The following is a 21,059-nucleotide window of genomic DNA, read 5'->3' as shown; positions in this document are numbered from 1 at the left end:
CTGGCCATCGTTTACTTTATACAACAATACAGGCCATACCTGTACGGTCAACGGTTTACCGTGCGCTCCGATCACTCTGCGTTACAATACGCTTTGCGCATTGACCAACCGTCTGGCCAGCTCTCCCGATGACTTGAAGTCCTCCAGGACTACAATTTTATGGTGATTTACCGTAAGGGTACACAGCACAATAATGCTGACGCGCTATCTCGCCTCCTGTCAGAAGAATGCGCCTGTTTTACGGGTTCTGGCCGGTGCAAACCGCAAATAGTACGCCCGGTTGCACCTCCTGAAACGGTTCCTGCTGCCCTTCCTTCCGATCCTGTGCCGGGTGCGGACCACGAAAATCCGCCAGCAAGTGACGACTTGCTGGGGATAACGTTGGACGAATGTGGTCGGCACCAAATGAACGATGCGTCATTGTTGCCACTACGTCGTCGCGCATGTGATTCGTCCTCACGTTCAAGTAAATCAAACTCTTTTGCCTTGCGCCGCGGTCTGCTCATGCATTGGGATGCTGATTCTTGCCAGTACAAAATTGTAGTGCCATCGGCTTTGCGGTGTACGGCTGTGTGCGCGGCACACGAGCGATTGTCGCACCTGGGTGTGCACAAAACCATTGGGTTGCTAAGATTACAATTTTACTGGCCGGGCATGCTTCGCGACGTAACTGATATTTTAACGGGCTACACCCAATGTGCGCAACATAAACCTCCAGCGAAGCCGGCATGCCCACCGCTGCAGCCCATCACGGTATCCCGTGTGAACGAGCTGGTTGCTCTCGACATTTTGGGGCCTTTCCCTACAACGCCTCGTGGTAACAAGTACCTTCTGGTTGGGGTGGAGTATTTTACACGGTGGCCTATGGCCTGGGCCCTCCCCAACCAGTCGGCAGCAGCCATGGTGGACGCCTTTGTTCAAGGCTATGTGCTGGACAAAGGCGCTCCAGAACGGTTGCTAACCGATCAGGGAAGACATTTTTCAAGTACCCTGCTGAGTGAGGTATGCCGCCTGTTGGGCACTAAGAAGGTGCGCACTTCGCCCTATCACCCCCAAACAGATGGCATGGTGGAGTGGTTGCATAGAACCCTCACCTCTATGCTATGCCATTAGGTTGACGAATCCCACGTAGACTGGGACCTGCAGATCCCAGGGGTCCTCGCTGCTTACCGCATGGTGCCACGTGCAGCGACAGGGTTCTCCCCATTTTTCCTAATGTATGGCAGGGAGGCCATTCCCCCCGCTGACGTGTGGCTTGGGATAGAGCAGCTTCCATGGTCATCGAAGCTCAGACCATTTGCGGTTCAACCTACAAAAGCTGTCTGAGGCTCGTGATGCGGCGATCGAAAATTCCGCCTCCCGCCAGCGGGCTAATTCAAGGTTGCAAGCCCCTCGCACGTCCGTGCATCAGTGGGCTCCAGGTGATATGGCGTGGCTTCATTGTCCCCAGGTGCCGGTGTCCACATCGGCTAAACTCCTTAAACCATGGCGAGGTCCGGTTGAGGTGGTCGAGATAATGCGCCCACAATGTGTTAAAATCCGTTGGGTACGACATCGCTGGTTCGTGCACCCCTATCGTCTGAAGCCATTTGTTGCTCCGCGTGGCTCTGCGTCACACTCAAAACACGAGGACCGAGCGTGTGATATGCCCGACGAGCCGGATGTCGCCCCGTTAGTACCTAACCCACAGCGCAGACGTGTCATTCCTCCCGCAGAAGATACGGGACTGAGGGAGCCATGCGAGCCACGAGTCTCTGCAAAAAAGCCTCTGGGCCCACCCAACATGTTTGCCAGGATGCCCGACCCACCTAACATGTTTGCCAGGATGCCCGACCCACCTAACATGTTTGCCAGGATGCCCGACCCACCTAACATGTTTGCCAGGATGCCTGACCCATCTACACCAAGAGTCTCTGCAAAGAGACCTTCTGACCCACCCAACATATTTGCCAGGCTGCCTCACCCGTCTGCTCCAAAGGTCTCTGCAGAGAGGCCTCCTGCCCCTGCTGACATTTTTGCCAGGATGCCTGGTCAGCCTGCAGCCCCGGAAAAGGGCACCCATTCCCTACGATGGGCCCGCGAAATACACACGGGCTAGATCGCGTCGGTTTTCTTGATTGCCCATCATTTTTTTTGCGGCAGCTGAATTTTGCATGCGTTGTGCGTCGCGAATGTCGTTATTTGTGATTGGTTCTGACCATGTACATATGTTGCGTTGTTGATGGGAGGGGTATTTATAGTGGGTGTTCCTGTTTTTGTTGGATTTGGGCACACACTTTGGTTCATTGATGGGGATTTTTCTGCTTGTAACAGCCGGGACGGCTGAGGCTTCCGAAGGGGGGGGTGATGTAGTAGAGTTAACTACTCGATGTTCACAAACTGTGAGAGCAAATCGTTAACAAGGGTTCCCGCTCAAACAAACGGTCAGGGTCTCACAAGCTGTGAGAGCTGATCGTAAACAAGGTTTTCCCGCTCAAGCTAATGGTCAGGGTCTCACAAGCTGTGAGAGCTGACCGTAAACAAGGTTTTCCCGCGCGACCAAACGGTCAGGGTCAGATAGGGTGAATTGGGATCCAAAAGCAGATTGGGAACGACCAATCACAGGGTTCCACAGAGTGGCCGGGGATTGGACAACCCGGCCACCAACAAGTATAAAGCCAGAGCGCTGAGAGCTCTGAGGGAGTTCGACTACACGAAGACCCAAGACGGCGGAAGAAGCCTAGGACCCTGGACCAAGCCCTCCAGCTCTTATAAGGGCTAGGGTTCAGTGTAACCAGTGGTCGGGGAGACATCCCCTAGGTCCAGTCAGAGGACACTGGAAGAGCGGGATATTAAGTAGCCTGTAGGGTGCGGAGGCTTGTACCTTCTGAGTGTAACGGGTGAGGGGACCGTATATCCCTCAGTGCATAGGGACTGTGTTCATAAGATAAATAAAGGTGTGTGCTACAAAAGATGTTGAAGAGTCCGTCTGTACAACACTACACATGTTTAAGCCACTGCTCACTAGAATGCATGCGGACTCTCCGTGCCGCTTCTGTGACCGTGGGAGCCTCACGCACGCCGAGTCTCCATCCACAGGCATTGCCGGGCGGCGTGGCAGACGCTGAGCGCCCCTCACAGCTGCCTCGGCGCTGGGCTCGGTGTGGCACTCACAACCCGCCCGGCCACTCGCGGGGCCTCCAGAGCAGCGCCAACCGGCCCTCTGTGGATGGAGTTCTCTCTCTCTCCGTGTGGGGCGCTACTCGCAGACTCAGGGGGGGCGCGATGCGGTGTGTGCCGGTGGCACCACCAGGAGCCGTGGGGCTGTGGGGGACGCCGCAAAGCGACTCCGCCCCCTGTTTGCGTTACAGCAGCGGCTGTCGTGTTGAGCTCTCAGGGCCCCACTCTGAACACCTCGAGTCTTGTAGCTGGAACCTGGCTGGGACCCTCAGCCCGTTAGGCACGGGGATCGGCAGTTGGTGCTTTGGCAGAGAATGCCACTCACAGTCGAAAGGTTGAGAGTTCAATCCTCATTGACAGACGACTCAGCCCAACATCTCTCTGGGGTGGGTAAAATGAGTACTGCTTATTTTGAAGCAAGTTGTTTAGCTGTTGACAGGATGTCATCTCTAATGGGAATGTAGAATATCCACCTTGTGATCAAAGTAATCCAGTTTATGTCGATGGACTCGAGTGGGACCCCAGTAATCCGGGTTGTGCTGCTGATGCTGCTACAGACGAGAGATTGAAGAAGAAGACAGAGCAAGTGCGGATTCTTCTGGATGACATGAAGAAGCTCTCCCGGTGAGAGAGACGTCTACTTACCCGCAATGGGGTTCTCTGCTGCTCTACGTTTTAACTAAAGTCAAGAAAGCAATTTTATCACGATTCAGACGGCACAGTGAGGAGTGCAGTTGATACTTGAATCCCAAACGACTTCTATCCGTGCAAAGGCCGAGGCAGGGGAGGTGGAGAGACCTAGGGGAGGTGCGGTGATCATCAGGAGAGACACAGGGCACACACAGGAGACAGAGATAGAGAAGGGTGGACATGAGACATAAAGGGAGAAAGACACTGGGATGAGCAAAGGGACACAGCGAGAGACACAGATAAGTGTAGAAAAACACAGGGAGAGACGTGGGCGAGGTACAGGGGAAGCACAGGGCTGCAGGCAGAGATGCAGAGATATTGGGAATTAAGGCTATGGAAGAAGCAGCAGAATGGAGAAAAATGAGACAAAGATGGGAGGGATTCACAGGGAATATTTATGTTAAGATGGTTTCAGACAATTTATGAGCAACCAGAGAAATCCCATGCATATGAGGGAGTGACACTATATCTCCATACAGACGGAAACATATGTTGATTAGTCCACTTTCTGTTCTACCTTCTCCTGGCGAGCCAGGGTCTGGCACTTCAACACCAATGGTAAAGAAGTTACACAACATTTGTGTGATCCCCCAATCCTCACCTCCACAGTGCTGGATTGCAGGCCATGTCCATAGCCACCACCACAGGGCTGAGAGAGATGAGAGAGAGAAGAGAATGATTCACATGTAGAATCGAGAAATGAGAGAGAGACTAGAGATATTCACAGGCAGATTGGAGAGAGATGAGAAACGACGGGAGGGATGCGAAGGGAGAATGGAGGGAAGTAAGAGAGATGGAGATGGGTGCGATTCACAGGGGGAATGGAGAGAATTGAGCGAGATGCTGCGGGATTCCAGAGCTGGGCAGTGCAGGCAACTGCAGGCCGCATGCTCCAGGTTTCGCTGGGTGATGAGGGCTCCTCGTCGCCAATTAAGTGGTCTATCATGTGGAGATTTATAGCAGCCAAATACACTATTCAGGAGGTTGTGGATTTGATCGCGACCCTGACGCTTATATATTTGGTGTTTGAAAATTCTCTCCCCATGGCGGTCACGTTGATTTTTCTCCAGGTCCTCCAGTTTTGCCCCCCACATTTAGAAACATGCACGTAAATAATTTGGCTGCTGCTAAAAATTCCCACATAGGATGGTAAGCCACTTCGATGAGCATTTATGTGTGCCCAGGTCGCTTCTGAAAAAGAGCTTATAGTTCAGTGGGATTTACCTGGAAAAATAAAAGTTACCTTAGTAGTAGAGCATTGCTGCCGCTTTCCGCCAAGTGCACGATTTTACATCAGCGCCCATTCCAGTTAATACCGCAGTACATGCACCGTAACACACGTCAACTGCTGCACAGTGGATGGTAAAGATTCCGTGGCGTCAATTGCATGAGCAGGTCGCTGTATGCTGGCGTCACAGTCCAACGTTGCGAAATTTGAAGCAATTACTGTACATTAATTATCGTCCCCCGCTGCTAAAACTTGGAAGGACCGCCTGAAAAAGAGTCATGAGTGAGGCTTTCCAGAGGAAAGAATAATAATAAATATAACACTATAACACTACCTAGTAAAACAAATCTCAAACATTCTGCATAAACATGAATGACATTTATATCGATATAATTTGCATATCAGCATTCGGTTGCATTAAAAACAAAGTAACTCTAATCCACGACCATACCTCTTGTTTTATAGGTTTGACAATTCCACCGTCCCAACCCTGCAGAGAATCCGTGGCCTCTATAATCCATACAACATGGAGGAGCGCCTCACCTTATCGAGAGCCTTCCACAAGGAAGGGGGTATAGGTGGGTGCTGCTCCTCACTGCACGGCACAGCGATTGCACTGCAACAATAAACTCTCCACCTCCCTGATGGACCTGGCTGTGCACATTGCTGGTCACAAGCCTCCAGTTACTGGGACATGTGTTGCCCCAGCGCCTCAGTGCCACCGCTAAGCAGCAGGGCCCCGCTACCCTGGTTAGGGAACCGAGCTGCCGGCCCAGCACTCATCCTGCAGGAGCTGCGGGCGAAAGCCGCGCCGCTCCTCACTGCAGCCTCGCCGCTCCTTACTGCGGCCTCGCTGCTTCTAGGCCCCATGCAGGGTGGATGAGCTGTGATGCTCACCCAGCGTCAGATTCTCAGAGTGAACAGGATGGAGATGACAGCCCTAGAGCAGAGACCACCCAGAGGGGGAGAACCTGCTGAGATAAGCATCTCCTGCTCCTCACTCCTCCTAAGCTTATCTCCTGGATGACACACAATCCCATGAGACACGTGATACACTCGGGATGATGGCAGTGGTGTCTGGCTCAGTTCCTCCATGACCTTGAGAAGCCCAGTGCTGCAGGAGATGCCCCTCATGTGCCCCACCCAGGCTCAGGCTGTGCGCGCTGTGATCATGTCGCCAGTGAATGATCGAGCAGGCATTGATGTGATATGTGATCCATGGTTTGAGACTGGTGACCCCAATCACACTCTGGACGATTCGTCATTGTCCATTGGTGCAGGAGATCCCAGCAGTGCAATGTATTGGTACAGTTCAATACAGGCGACTGTGGGGTGAATGAACACCAGGAGATTGTGAGAGCAAATTGAACGCGGCCGTGTGCAGCGGAGCCACGAGCCCCTGTGTCAGCACAGGGGCTGCGATTTCTCTGTACACAGCCACGGACATTCGGGCTGGAGTTACGTGGTCGATAGCACACGTGCACTATCAGCTGTGCTCATGAAGCAAGTTCATTATGTGGTTGTGTATGCACATTTTCACAAAATGTAAACGCTCTTAAGAATAAAATCAAAAGATGACAACCATTTGCACTTTTAGGAACTTAATGTATTGCACCACACAGCGAATGTGTACAGACTCAAATATTTTCATTGTTAATGCAGACGATCCTGTGTAATGTTTCGCATAATAGAAACTTAAATAATGTGCATGATGTTAAGTTGTTGTCTAATGACTGTCATCGTCTGTCAGAGCTCTTCATGAAGATACTGATGTCCCTCTCATCGGATGCCTCCAACATTCCGGACTCCCTACAGAGACCCATGGAGTGGGGCACTCGCAATGTGCTGAGTTTTGTTGAAAGCCCAGATGAGAGTGAGTACCGCACCCGCACCAGGGATTCTCGTGAACCGTACCGCACCCACACCAGGGATTCCCATGAACCACACCGCACCCATACCGGGGATTCTCGTGAACCATAATACATCAGCACCAGAAGAGTATTGACATAAAGTTAATACTGACACAGTTAGTACAGACGCATAGTGTGGGTACTGACACAGAGTGAGGACTTACACAGTGAGTACTGGCACACAGAAAGTACTGACACACATACAGTAAGTACTGACACAGCGAGTACTGACACACAGGGTATTTCTTCCATTATCATTATTCTCGACCTTTCCTCCACCTCTGATACTGTTACCACCCCACTCCACTCCTCTCTCTCCGACCTCGGCATTTCTGGCACCCCCTCTCTTACATGAAGTCTTACCGTACTTCTCACACATCCTCTGTCTCCTTCAATCACTCTGTATCACCTCTCTCCCCTCTGAGTGTCGGTGTTCTCAAGGGTTTGGTTCTGGGTCCCTTACTATTCTCTCGTTATATTTTCGCCTCTTCAATCACTTTATTCTTTCACCAGGTGGGGACCATTTACTTCACTACCTATAGTGAGTGAATCCTTTATTTAACCAGGAGAGAGCTATTGAGAATCACTATCTATACTGAGTCCATTATTAACCCCGTGAGAGCCATTGAGAATCGCTCTCTCTAGTGAGGGGGGCGGTGGTGAGGGGGTGAGGTGGTGAGGGGGTGAGGGGGTGAGCGGATGAGGTGGTGAGGGGGTGAGGTGGTGAGGTGGTGGTGAGGGGTTGAGGGGTTGAGGGGGCGAGGTGGTGAGTGGGGGAGGGGGTGAGGGGGGCGGTGGTGAGAGGGTGAGGTGGTGAGGGGGTGAGGGGGCCGGTGGTGAGGGGGTGAGGGGGGCGGTGGTGAGGTGGTGAGGTGGTGAGGGGGTTAGGGGGTGAGGGGGGCGGTGGTGAGGTGGTGAGGGGGTTAGGGGGTGAGGGGGGCGGTGGTGAGGTGGTGAGGGGGTTAGGGGGTGAGGTGGTGAGGGGGTGAGGTTGTGAGCGGGTTAGGGGGTGAGGTGGAGAGGGGGTGAGGTGGAGAGGGGGTGAGGGGGTGAGGGGGTGAGGTGGTGAGGTGGTGAGGTTTTGAGGGGCTGAGGTGGTGAGGGGATGAGGTGGTGAGGGGATGAGGTGGTGAGGGGGTGAGGTGGAGAGGGGGTGAGGTGGAGAGGGGGTGAGGTGGAGAGGGGGTGAGGTGGAGAGGGGGTGAGGTGGTGAGGTGGTGAGGGGGTGAGCGGGTGAGGTGGTGAGGTGGTGGTGAGGGGTTGAGGGGGCGAGGTGGTGAGTGGGGGAGGGGGTGAGGGGGGCGGTGGTGAGAGGGTGAGGTGGTGAGGGGGTGAGGGGGCCGGTGGTGAGGGGGTGAGGGGGGCGGTGGTGAGGTGGTGAGGGGGTTAGGGGGTGAGGGGGGCGGTGGTGAGGTGGTGAGGTGGTGAGGGGGTTAGGGGGTGAGGGGGGCGGTGGTGAGGTGGTGAGGTGGTGAGGGGGTTAGGGGGTGAGGTGGTGAGGGGGTGAGGTTGTGAGCGGGTTAGGGGGTGAGGTGGTGAGGGGGTGAGGGGGGCGGTGGTGAGGGGGTGAGGTGGTGAGGTGGTGAGGGGGTGAGGTTTTGAGGGGGTGAGGTGGTGAGGGGATGAGGTGGTGAGGGGGGCGGTAGTGAGGGGGGTGGTGGTGAGGGGGTGAGGTGGTGAGAGGATGAGGTGATGAGGGGGTGAGGTGGAAAGGGGGTGAGGTGAAGAGGGGGTGAGGTGGAGAAGGGGTGAGGTGGTGAGGGGGTGAGGGGGGCGGTGGTGAGGGTGGTGAGAGAGCGCGGCCTGGAGCAGCGGGTGAGGGGTTGGATAGCAACAAGCGATGACGACGGGGAGGCGTGAGTACACGTGGTGTGTGTGTACATGGTGTGTGTGTGTACATGGTGTGTGTGTGTACCACGGTGCGTGTATCTGGTGGAGTGGAGGGACCTCCGAGTCTGATTCTCCTCTCTCTCTGGTCACAGGTCAGACCTTCGTGGACTGTGGAGGCCTCAAGTTCCTGCTGGACCTGCTCAAGCACCACGCCTGCCAGGGCCTCGTGCTGCGCTCTGTGAGTCACGCGGAGAGAGGGGGTTAGAGACAGAGATAATTAGAGAGAGTTATAGACATTACTCTACGTTATTGACGTCCAAACAGACGAACCTTACAGCTCACAATGAGGGAGACAGACTTAGATGACAAATGCCCACGTCGAGTGGGAGCATCCTCAGGGTGTCTTGTCGAGGTGCTTGTAGAATCGCCAGTGTGAGTCCTGCCGGATCAGCACGCTGTTTGTGCACTCTGTGTACAGTCTTGTGTTTCTGCTTCTGCTGTGTGTGCCGTGTTGTTCGCGTCTTGCGTAGCAAGTCCGTCCTGCGCCGTGCGATGTTGCTGTGTCTTGTGTGCCCTGAGCGTCTCACCCGCCTGTACTCCAAGTTGTCACTTTGGGGATTGCGTCTTCAGGTGTGTAGTGTGGTTCAAGGAGGCTTGGACGACGTAGTCGGAGGCACACTTATTTATTAAACACAGTTGTATCTACAGGCCGAGATATACAACACTCGGAGGGTATCGGCCCCTCCACCCGTCTAACTGGGAGATCGACAACCTATGTCACAGCTAGCCTACTCTTAGGTCCTCCACTACCGGGCTAGGGGAGGCTAGCTAACCCAGCCCTGGTTAAGCTGGGATTACGGCACCCTGAGTTCCCAGACCGGCTCTTACAAGAGCATTGGCTCTGGGCTCTTGGGGCCACGCCACTGGCTGGCCTTGGTCGGTCCTGAGAAGGACAGCGATCCAAGGGAGTCCCAGGGCCTATCTAGCAGGTCTTCTTGCTTATCTGGTTAAAGCTGAACACTGAGCCCTCTGGCTCACCGCCTTATATAGCAATTCCCCCCTGAGGGGTGGGGCCGCGGGGGATCCCAGCGCCGTATTAGCCCCCCAGGCTAAACGGTGCGGACGTCGATGTAAGCACCTGCTCGCGTACAGACATAGCCACGCCCAGTGTGTTTGTTTCCCATCCGTAACAACTCTATAACACCCCCTCCGTACCACCTCTACAGGTGCAGCAGCGATCTCGCGTGCGGTCCGTTCTGCCTCCTCCCGCTTGTGCCGCTCCTCCTCATCTATCCGCTCCTCCTCTGCCGCGATGAGCTTCAGCCGTGTGCCAATCTGGCAGAGTCGCAGACGAGACCACGTGGCAGTGCAGAGTGGCGCGCCGTCTTAGACAGTGGAGATGCTTGCACCGGGGGCACCACCTTGCTGGCCTGCTGCTGGACGTCTCGAGTGAGAGGCAGAGAGAGTTATAGAACGAGGTAGAGAGAGAGTTAGAGAACGAGGTAGAGTTATCGAGTGGGTGAGTTGGTGACTGTATCACTGTACCACTGTGTGTGTGAGAGAGTTGTGGGGAGCGGTAGTGCAGTGGCTGGCGCGCTGCGCTAAGAACCCGACGACCCGGGTTCAATTCCCACTCACGGCCAACACCAGTGACGATTACAGAAGCCGCTCCCGGGCCTCCCCTAGGTTGACTCAGCCTCAAAAGAGCAGCTGGTCTAGAGTTTGAACATCGCCACTAGGGGGACAAAGGCGACCGGGTGTGGTGCTGGTCAATCGCCTCCTCGTGTGCCGTGCTCGCTTACAGCACTTGCCACGACAGTAAGTTAAGACTATGCAGGGGACCTTTGTATGTTTGAGAGTGAGTGTGTGTGAGAGTGTGTGTGAGAGTGTGGGTGAGAGTGTGGGTGTGTGAGAGTGTGAGAGTGTGTGTGTGTGAGAGTGCGTGTGTGAGAGTGTGTGTGTGTGAGAGAGTGTGTGTGAGAGTGTGTGTGAGAGTGAGCGTGAGAGTGTGTGGGTGAGAGTGTGTGGGTGAGAGTGTATGAGAGTGTGTGTGAGAGGGTGTGAGAGTTGGCACAGTAGGGGGCACAGGTGGTGCATCTGCCTCTCGTCCCAGCGAGTCAAGCCGGCGAGCCTACGACAGTGGACGTGGCATCAAGGTGCACCTAGCCTGGCACCAGCACCGTAGTGGCTTCCCCGCCACTTAGTGGCGACTGGCTGCTGTTGTTGTGCGAGAGTGGGGATGTGTGAGTAGAACAGAGAGAGTGTAAGAGTGAGATTGAGTGAGTTGGTGTGAGTGAGTGAGGTAGTGTTAATTTGTGAGTGAATGAGGGAGCATGAGTGATGGTGAGTGTGAGTGAGATAAAGAGGGTGAGAGAGGGGTGAGTTAGTGAGCAAGTGAGAGAGTGTTGTGAGTGATTAAGAGAGCATGAATGAGAGGATGTGAGTGTGTGAGTGGTGGTGAGTGTGAATTGGTGAGAGTGTAAGTGGTGGTGAGTGGTAGTGAGTGTGAGTAGTGGTAAGAGAGTGTGTGAGTGGTGGTGTGTGTGTGGTGGTGTGAGTGAGTGTGAGTGAGTGTGAGTAGTGGTGAGTTTGAGTGAGAGTGTGTGAGTGGGGGTGAGTGTGTGAGTGGGGTGAGTGTGAATTGATGAGTGTGCGAGTGGTGGTGAGTGAGTGTGGTGCCGTGCTGGGCGTTCATTGGGTCTCACGAACAGCGCCTGCCATAACAGTTTGTTCAGGCTACACGGGGAATCTTGTTATAGTGAGGGAGAGTGAGTGAGTGTGTGATAGTGACTGTTTTGTATGGGGATGAGTGTGAGAGTGTGTGTGTGTGAGAGAGCATGTGAGTGTGTGTGAATGTGATAGTGACTGGGTTTGTATGGGGATGAGTGTGAGTGTGTATATAAGAGTGGAGAGCGGTGGTGCAGCGGTTAGCTCACTGCACCACGAACCCAGGGACCTGGGTTTGACTCCCGCTCACGGCCAACGCCAGTGACGATTACCTGAATCGGTCCTGGGCCTCCTCTAGGTCCACTCAGCCTCAAATGAGTATCCGGTTCGGTGTGTAAACATCACCACAAGGGAGACAAAGGCGGCCGGGGCCGGTGCCGGCCACCCACCCCCTCGTGCGCCGTGACGGCATTCATAGGCGCTGCTCGGTAACAGCTCTTGCCCCAACAGCCTGCTAAGGCTATCCGGGCAACCTTTGTCTTTGTTAGTGAGCGTGGGGTGAGAGGGAGCGAGGCAGAGCGCGAGTGAAGTCATCACCGAGGGGTGTGATTGACAGCGAGTGACAGTGAGTGAGTGACAGCGAGTGACAGTGAGTGAGTGACAGCGAGTGACGGTGAGTGACAGTGAGTGAGTGACAGTGAGTGAGTGACAGTGAGTGAGTGACAGAGTGACAGTGCGTGACAGTGAGTGAGTGACAACGAGTGACAGTGAGTGAGTGACAACGAGTGACAGTGAGTGAGTGACAGCGAGTGACGGTGAGTGACAGTTAGTGAGTGACAGTGAGTGAGTGACAGAGTGACAGTGAGTGAGTGACAACGAATGACAGTGAGTGAGTGACAGTAACAGTGGGTGACAGTGAGTGACAGTGAGTGACAGTGAGTGAGTGACGGTGAGTGACAGTGAGTGAGTGACAGTGAGTGAGTCAGTGGCAGTGAGTGACAGTGAGTGAGTGACAGTGACAGTGGGTGACAGTGAGTGAGTGACAGTGAGTGACAGTGAGTGAGTGACAGTGAGTGAGTGACGGTGGGTGACAGTGAGTGAGTGACAGTGAGTGAGTCAGTGGCAGTGAGTGACAGTGGGTGACAGTGACAGTGAGTGACAGTGAGTGACAGTGATTGACAGTCTCTGGGTTCCACTTTGGGCACTCGCTTGTGGGTTTTAGGATCACAGGGACAAGAGGGGGTTATCTTTACTTCAACCATCATATTATTGTTTGTAATAATGATGCATTTTTAACAATCGCTATTGAGAATTCAGCCCAGATCTGTCCAGTTCCACAGGTGTTGGTTATCCCAATGTGCCAGAGCAACTCTGCCTCACTCTCGTGACGTCTTTGTTAGTTAACAACAATAGTTTTGTATTTCAATGAACGTGGATTCATATTGCCTATACAGCAAGATAGAGTGGCTGTCATGTTGAGCAATGTAACCACAGTAGCAGCAGCAGCTGTGGTTACACAAAAGAATCCGGTCTCCAGCAGCAGCTGATTGGGATCCCATTCTGCTGCTGGCCGATCAGTACCAGATTCCAAATACGCGGAGTGGATCTCAGCGGCTGGGATTCGGGGTCAGGCCAAGCACGCCTCGTGACATCGGCTCCCATGGGCCCGCCCCGTGCACTGCGATGTTGAAGTCATCATCACCACCATCACCACCATTATCACCACCACCACCACCATCATCACCAACATCATCATTGTTACCATCATCACCACCATCACTCATCACCATCATCATCACCGCCATCATCACCATCATTACCATCAGCCACTGCTGGATGAAGGCCTCTCTAAACCGTCCCAAACATTGTTCAAGACAATCTCAAACAAGTTGCAATGCAGCTACTCACTTGCTCAGCCCCATCCCATGGCCCAGCCGAGTAGGCAGCTGCACGGAGCTCCGAGGGATCCCTGACAGAGCCAGAGGCAGGCCCAGCCTCGCGCTGCACTGCAGACTGCACGACGCTCATCGTCACAGCAGCAGCAGGAGGTTGTTGTCACTTTTGCCGTGAATAGGAAACCCACTTCCTCAGCGCGGTTCTCAGCGTCGCTTGCGCCGTTTGTCGCCATCGATCCACGCTGCTGTGTCGCATCAGGACGTGGTTTGTGTTGCGGTTCGTCACTTTTTTTGAATTGGAAACTCAAACTCACCTCCTTCGGGTATTGCTTGAAACTCGCTTATGTTGCATCAACACGTGAGTTGTTTCATCAGGAACTACGTCTGTGCATCTTATTCATTTTTATGATCCATCAGAAATGTAATTTTATTACATTTTATTGGTAGTTGATTTTCTTATTTAATCCTATGCATTGACAAGTCCAATGTAGCTGTAGACTGAACTTGACGTTCGCTGTGGTGACTCATTGCAGGAATCCAAAAACACGCTGATGTTTGCGGTATCAACTCTCTACAACCTGAGCGTGGTGCCGGAGCTGAAGTGGTGCTTCCACCAGGAGTTGGCGGCGGACGTGCTGGCCTGCTACCTGGACGTGCCCGACGCTCCCTGCAAGCTCTCCGCTCTGTGTGCCCTGGCCAGGGTCTCCACTGAACAGGACCTGGACATCATCTGTAACGCACAGGGTGAGGAGGAGTGTGACCACGGGCTGTGTGACCACCCTTGGTGTGAGGGGCACTGGGGTCGAGGTGTGCAGAGTCACGTGGCCACGCGGCCCCCGAGTAACGACTCAGTGTCAGCGTCTCTCCATGCGTGGCGATCGACCGCGACGGGGGGAGCCACGCTCACTGCACTCGCCCTGGGTAGAGAGCGCCAGTGACAAACCGCGTGATCACGATCGGTTATACGGCGTGCATAGCACTCTGTTTGTGTGATGTGTTATCACTGTGCCACTCCACGCTGGTGTAGATACGCCAAGAATAGTGAAGGGTCATCATTGAAGTAATATTAAATGTATTATGATGATAGCTATAATTACGAGCAATGCTTCAATGGGTCTCGAAAGTTCAATTTCAAGAGGGTCCTGTTTGGGGATGTGTGGTCAGTTTTTTGAGCGTGTGACTTTTCCTGTCTAGGTTGTAGAGATCACCTCTGAAAATGTTGCAGTGTGCATGTGTAATGTGAGGGTATATCCGGGTGGTTGATTGATCACACCTTCGTTACGATGATTGGCTCTACCGGTCCTGGCCTATAGCCAATGGGGAGAGATCTAGGGGCGTGGCCCTGATGTAATGGGAAGGTGACATCTGGGAGAAGATGATTGGATCTGCTGGCTTTAGCCACAGCCAATGGGGGGACGAGTCAGGGGCGTGGTCCTGGGATCGTATGATGGAATCTGGAAGATTCCATGGAGGTTAACCAGGACTGGTGGAAAGTGTACCACGTGACCCGAGTATTAAAAGGGGTGGAGACGGGCAACACGTGGTCAGATCTGGAACGAACGAAGGGTGAGGCCACGCAGGAGCGGAGGTCCAGGCCTGCCACGTGGCAGCCAGAGTCTCTCTCTCTCGCCCTCTCACGCTGTTTGTTAACAGCGTGAAGGAGTAAGACAGAAGTGGAATTTATATGAGGAGAGTTGTGAACTAAAGACAAATAAAGACCCTGATTCCAGAAATCGCTTCCACGACCTTTATTACATTGGTGACAGAAGTGCTTCTTGAGACCGTTTGGACGATTATTAGAAAATGTCCAAGCACCTCAAGAAAAGAAACACACCGGATCCTCCGTCGGATGAAGATGATGATGATGCGGACGAGGACGAGCTGCTGGGAGCAATGGGTCCTCTGCCGCCATCTGCCGCTCTCCCCGATGCCGCGCAACGAAGACAGGCCGGCGAGGAGGCGTCTCCGGCTGCGGACGAAGGGGGGCGGCGGGTGGCGGATCAGATAGAGTCTCTCCGTGCAATCCTGCTGAATCTTGCAACGGCGGTCGCATCATCTGCGGCCCTCGGTCGGCCGTGTGAAACTCACCCAAGGGCCGAAGACCAAGATTTTCAGCGGGAAACGCCGTCCGCTATTGCACCTGCCGCGGAGGGGGAGGTCTCCATCTTGGGCGGGGCTGCTGCCACGCGGCCGCCGGACGCCATCTTGGGCGGGGCTGTTGCCACGCGGCCGCCGGACGCCATCTGTACGGAGCCGCGTGCTGCGTGGGGAGCGGGATCTGACACGCCCGAGGCCTCGGATATTCACCGCAGCCATCGTCTTCGTCAAATTAAAGAATTTGTCGCCGGGATCAACTGGAGCGCGTTCACGTGGCGGTTCGAGTCAGCCTTCCGGTCGTTACGATGGATGGAGGCAGAAGCCCTGGAGGCTCTGCCCACACTGTTGGACGACGTCTCCTTGGCAGTCTTCCGCTCCATCCCGGCGAGTAAGAAGAAGACGCTATGTGACGCTTTCGTGGAAATGGCAGAGTTCTACGAGCCACCGACGGCGCCTACCAGGAAATTCATGCAGCGGCGTCGAGGAGCGGAAGAATCGCCCTCGGCGTACCGTGGGGCGCTGTTGGCGCTTGCCATGGCCGCCTACCCCGATTCATCAGCCGATCTCCTGGATCCTCTCATCCTTTCTAGGATGATTGAGTTTTCCCAGGAGCTTAACATATCGTTGCCGGTGTGCTACCACGAACCGCTAACGTCTCGATGGGTGGCATGCTGTTTGGACGCCAAGTTCAACCTCAAACGCTGAGGCCTGATGGCGGCATGGATGGGAGATCCTGAGATAGACGGGCCACCGTTGGGATGGACTTCACGTCGTGTCGTCCACGGCTCTAACGACTCCAGCGACGACGAGGTGATTGCAGCCGCTCCTCGCTGGGTCCCGAAATGCCGGCCGCACGAACAGCACGACGGGGCCAGACATCCACGAGCGGGGACCGGGGCGACCGACCGCCGGGCGGTGGCCACATGTTTCAAGTGTGGCCGACAAGGCCATTTTGCCCGGGATTGTTGGTGCCAACTCCAACCTCCTCAGCTCCCGTCAGGCCGACTTCCATCTCCTCCACCGGACGCGGATCCACGGCACCCTCGGGTAAGTCGGCACACATCGAACACCCGGCAGGTCTTGACACCTCACGCATCCACTCGCACCCATGTTTGCCACACTCGGTTACACAATGGTTACACAATGGAACAAAAATTGGCTCGAAGGGTGGTGGCAGCTGTGTCGAGGTCTTCGATGGTATGGGGTACTATTGATGGGATCGATGTCCATATTTTGGTAGATACCGGCGCGTCTACAACCATCATTTCCGATGTTATTTTTCATCTCCTGTCCATTCCTACGTCGCGGATCCAACCGGCTAACGATACATGCGTTGCTGCGAATGGGGGTAGCATGGGTATTTTGGGACGAGTGGATGCACGCATTGCTATAGGGAATATCACCGCGTCGGGACCAGTTTTGATCTCGCGTTCGTTAGCCGTCCCATGCTTATTGGGCACCGATTTCCTTCTTCGGATTCCCGTCCAAATACTCATTGATCAAGGTTGCTTGGAAATGCCACGGGGCCGTAGAATGTCTTTCTTGCCATCCCTGTTGGGCCGGTCGCCCCCAGGAAACACTGTTAAGGCGATTGTTGCTGTCACGGTAGAAATACCATCGGGTACACAAATGCTTATTCCACTGCGTTACCGGAAGCGGTTGGAGGCCGTGGACGATGCGGCGGGTGTGTTGTTGTCCCCATCAAACTCCGTGGCTAAATCGTTTTCCCTTGTGGTGGCTCAAACTATCGTTCGGCCTCGGCAGGCCCCGTTCATACAGGTGATGAATGGGGGCCCGGACCGGATGGTCGTTCCGGCTGGTTCGGTATTACCTCACGCCACTACGGATTTCACCAGCTTCGAGGGCGACCAACCCACATAAATGGCCGCTGGCGTGCCACAACCCGATTGTTCGGATGATCGATGGATCGCCGAATTGTGCCATGAAAATACGTCCTTGTCAGCCACGCAGCGGAGCCCCTTGCATTCACTATTGTCGGAATACGCTGACGTTTTCAGTAGAAACGATTTGGATTTGGGCCATACCTTGCTCTTGTCACACCATATCGACACCGGTGCGGCGGGACCGATTTGTATGCACCCATACCGCATGAGCCCTACAGAAAGGGAACACGTGTGTGGTGCGGTGGACGACATGTTGGCAGCCGATATCATTTCACCGTCCAACAGTCTTTGGGGCGCGCTGGTGATGTTGGTTAAAAAGGATGGCGGGACGAGGTTGTGTGTAGACTTCCGCCGATTGAATAAGATATCCGTGGCGGACGCATACACCTTGCCACGGATGGACGATTCGTTGGACGCCTTGTCGGGGGCAAATTTTTTCTCAACCCTCGACCTGTCGTCTGGTTTTTGGCAGCTTCCCCTCGATGACGCGTCCAGACAGAAAACGGCGTTCCGCACGCCGCAGGGCCTCTTTGAGTTTAACCACCTACCCATGGGCTTGAATGCAGCACCGGCGACGTTCCAATGTCCGATGGAACTGGTGCTAACGGGGCTGCAGTGGGAAACGTGCCTCATATATTTGGATGATATAATTGTATTCAGTCGCACCTTCGAAGAACACCTCCAACGGCTGGAGGCTGCCTTTCAGAGGATGTGATCGGCTGACCTCAAATTTAAACCAAAGAAGTGCCACCTTTTGCAACGTTCTGTCCGTTACCTTGGACACATCGTCAGCTCTGACGGTGTGTCCACGGACCCTCAGAAAACGTCTTGTGTCCGGGAGTGGCCCACGCCCACTTCAGTGGGCGACGTACGGCGGTTCATAGGGTTCGCATCCTACTATCGCCGATTTGTTAAGAATTTCGCGACACTGGCTAAGCCTCTGCATGTTCTGACAGGAAAGAATCAGAGGTTTAAATGGGGCCCGGAAGAGGAGCGCGCTTTTCAGTCTCTCCGAGATCGCCTGGCCACCGCTCCGACACTCGACTATCCAGACTTTTCCCAGCCGTTCATCCTTGACACGGATGCTAGCAACATCGGCATAGGGGCCGTTTTGTCGCAACGGAAAGACGGGGTCGAGCGAGGGGAGGAGAGGGTCCGGCTTTGCGTACGCGGTCGAAGTCTCTCCCATTTCGCTAATACTGTTGTCATTGCTGTCTGTCGCCCTGGTGTTACTGCGCTACAGGGGCACCCTAATGTATGTTGGTTATTTTTACGTCTGTAATGTTTTAATTCCTCTGCGCGTTGTTGGTGCCCTACTCCTCTTACCTTGTTATGCGTCATGGACGCCTTAAAATGTTATTCAAAGGATTCGGGCCGTCGCTCTTTTTCCCAGCCGAGACGCCTGACTTTATTACACCGGGGGGGGTGATGTAATGTGAGGGTATATCCGGGTGGTTGATTGATCACACCTCGTTACAATGATTGGCTCTACCGGTCCTGGCCCATAGCCAATGGGGAGAGGTCTAGGGGCGTGGCCCTGTCGTAATGGGAAGGTGACATCTCGGAGGAGATGATTGGATCTGCTGGCTTTAGCCACAGCCAATGGGGGGATGAGTCAGGGGCATAGTCCTGGGATCGTACGATGGAATCTGGAAGATTCCATGGAGGTTAACCAGGACTGGTGGAAAGGTACCACGTGACCCGGGTATTAAAAGGGGTGGAGACGGGCAACACGTGGTCAGACCTGGAACGAACGAAGAGTGAGGCCACGCAGGAGCGGGGGTCCAGGCCTGCCACGTGGCAGCCAGAGTCTCTCTCTCTCTCCCTCTCATGCTGTCTGTTAACAGCGTGAAGGAGTAAGACAGGAGTGGAATTTATATGAGGAGAGTTGTGAACTAAAGACAAATAAAGACCCTGATTCCAGAAGTCGCTTTCACGACCTTTATTACACACTAGCGGAAGTACCCGGCGTTGCCCGGGTGAAAAATATATTTCTTAAAAACCTTACATATATATACACAGATACTAAGGTATTTTCAAAGCCAGGCGGGCCGTTATTACATTTCTCCACCTACAAATATATAAGAGGCTTGCACAAGTCCAAAAAGTTGTAGAAAGTGTGGGGTAAATAGTTGATGTAAAAGGTTTCCGAAAATTGTGGACCCCCCTCTCCCCTCAAAAAATATCTTTACCCCTCATAGGTATATATACCTACACACCTTACATACAACAGAGGAAGTAGTATCTATTGACTCTGTAGTAGTATCTACTGACTGTACCGTAGTATCTACTGAGCCAGTAGTAGCTACTGACTGTGTAGTAGTATTTAGTGACTGTAGTCACTACTGATCATAGTGTAATAAAGGACTCCGTCACACGATGTTGATCTTCGTTGGTCCTTTATTGATGTTGTTCTCCTCACCCCGCTGGCCTCCTCCTCGGCCCAGCGTCGTCTCTCCTTGCGCCCCACGCACTCTGCAGCTACCCTGCTGCTCTGCCCTGCAGCCACATTGCTGCTCCGCTCTGCAGCCACACTGCTGCTCCGCTCTGCAGCCACACTGCTGCTCCGCTCTGCAGCCACACTGCTGCTCCGCTCTGCAGCCACACTGCTGCTCCGCTCTGCAGCCACACTGCTGCTCCGCTCTGCAGCCACACTGCTGCTCCGCTCTGCAGCCACACTGCTGCTCCGCTAGCCCTGCAGCTACTCTGCTGCCTGTGCAACCTCGCACCCTCTGCTAGCCCTCCGCTAGCTCTGCAGCTACTCTGCTGCTCCGTGCAACCTCGCACGCCCTGTGCGCCCCGCGCACTCCGCTCTCTCCGCACTCCGCTGGCTGGCGCCGTCTGGCGAGCCCTATCAGCCTCGCGGCTGAGGGCACGGTGGCCACCCAACGTGGTCTCCCTCTTCACTTCCTCGACTGCCCCTGATGTCTTCCGGTCTCCTTCATATAACCTCTCTCCCACGTGACCCTGACTCCTCCCTCTCCCACGTGACCCGGACTCCTCCCTCTCGGATCGTCACATCCGGCCTGCCCATTTACGCTCGCATTACAATAGTAGTATTTACTGGGCCTACAGTAGTATCTACCGACTATATAGTCGTAACGACTAACTGTATAGTATCTGCTGACTCTATAGTAGTATCCACTGACTATAGCAGTAACTACTAACTCTATAGCAGTATCTACTCACTCTATAATAGTATCTACTGACTCTAGTAGCTACTCACCGTGGTAGTATGTACTGACTGTATAGTAGTAGATACTGACTATAGCAGTATTGACTGATTGTAGTGGTATTTACTGACTGTTTTAGTATCTACTAACTCTATATAGCAGTATCTACCAACTCGATAGCAGTATCTACTATCAATACAGCAGTGTATACCGACTGAGGTGGTACCTGCTATCACTACAGCAGTGCATACTGACTGGTGGTACCTGCTATGATTACAGCAGTACATAGTGACTGGTGGTACCTGCTCTGATTACAGCAGTGCATACTGCTGTGTTGGTACCTGCTATGATTACAGCAGTGCATACTGCTGTGTTGGTACCTGCTATTATTACAGCAGTACATACTGTGTTGGTACCTGCTATGATTACAGCAGTGCATGTTGTGGTGGTACCAGTTGTGATTACAGTAGTGCATATTGTGGTGGTACCTGTTATGATTACAGCAG

General features: G+C 53.9%; 1 protein-coding gene and 1 long non-coding RNA gene across 2 annotated transcripts in view; both read left to right on the top strand.

Moving 5' to 3' along the window:
* LOC144951898 (uncharacterized) overlaps nucleotides 1-21,059 on the top strand; it is a 225,137-nt gene that overhangs the window by 88,180 nt on the left and 115,898 nt on the right. The gene's annotated exons all lie outside the window — the stretch shown is intronic.
* The window catches only part of LOC144931088 (uncharacterized), a 113,611-nt gene continuing 108,870 nt past the window's right edge, over nucleotides 16,319-21,059 (top strand). The window contains exons 1-3 of the mRNA XM_078855025.1: nucleotides 16,319-16,408; nucleotides 17,853-18,004; nucleotides 20,131-20,270. Coding sequence (XP_078711151.1) covers nucleotides 16,319-16,408; nucleotides 17,853-18,004; nucleotides 20,131-20,270 — 382 coding nt within the window. The remainder of the gene's footprint in view (nucleotides 16,409-17,852; nucleotides 18,005-20,130; nucleotides 20,271-21,059) is intronic.

The sequence above is a fragment of the Lampetra fluviatilis genome, chromosome 3 (genome assembly GCF_964198595.1).
Source record: "Lampetra fluviatilis chromosome 3, kcLamFluv1.1, whole genome shotgun sequence".
In the NCBI taxonomy this organism is placed as follows: Eukaryota; Metazoa; Chordata; class Hyperoartia; order Petromyzontiformes; family Petromyzontidae; genus Lampetra; species Lampetra fluviatilis.
This window is presented reverse-complemented; position numbering and strand designations above follow the sequence as displayed.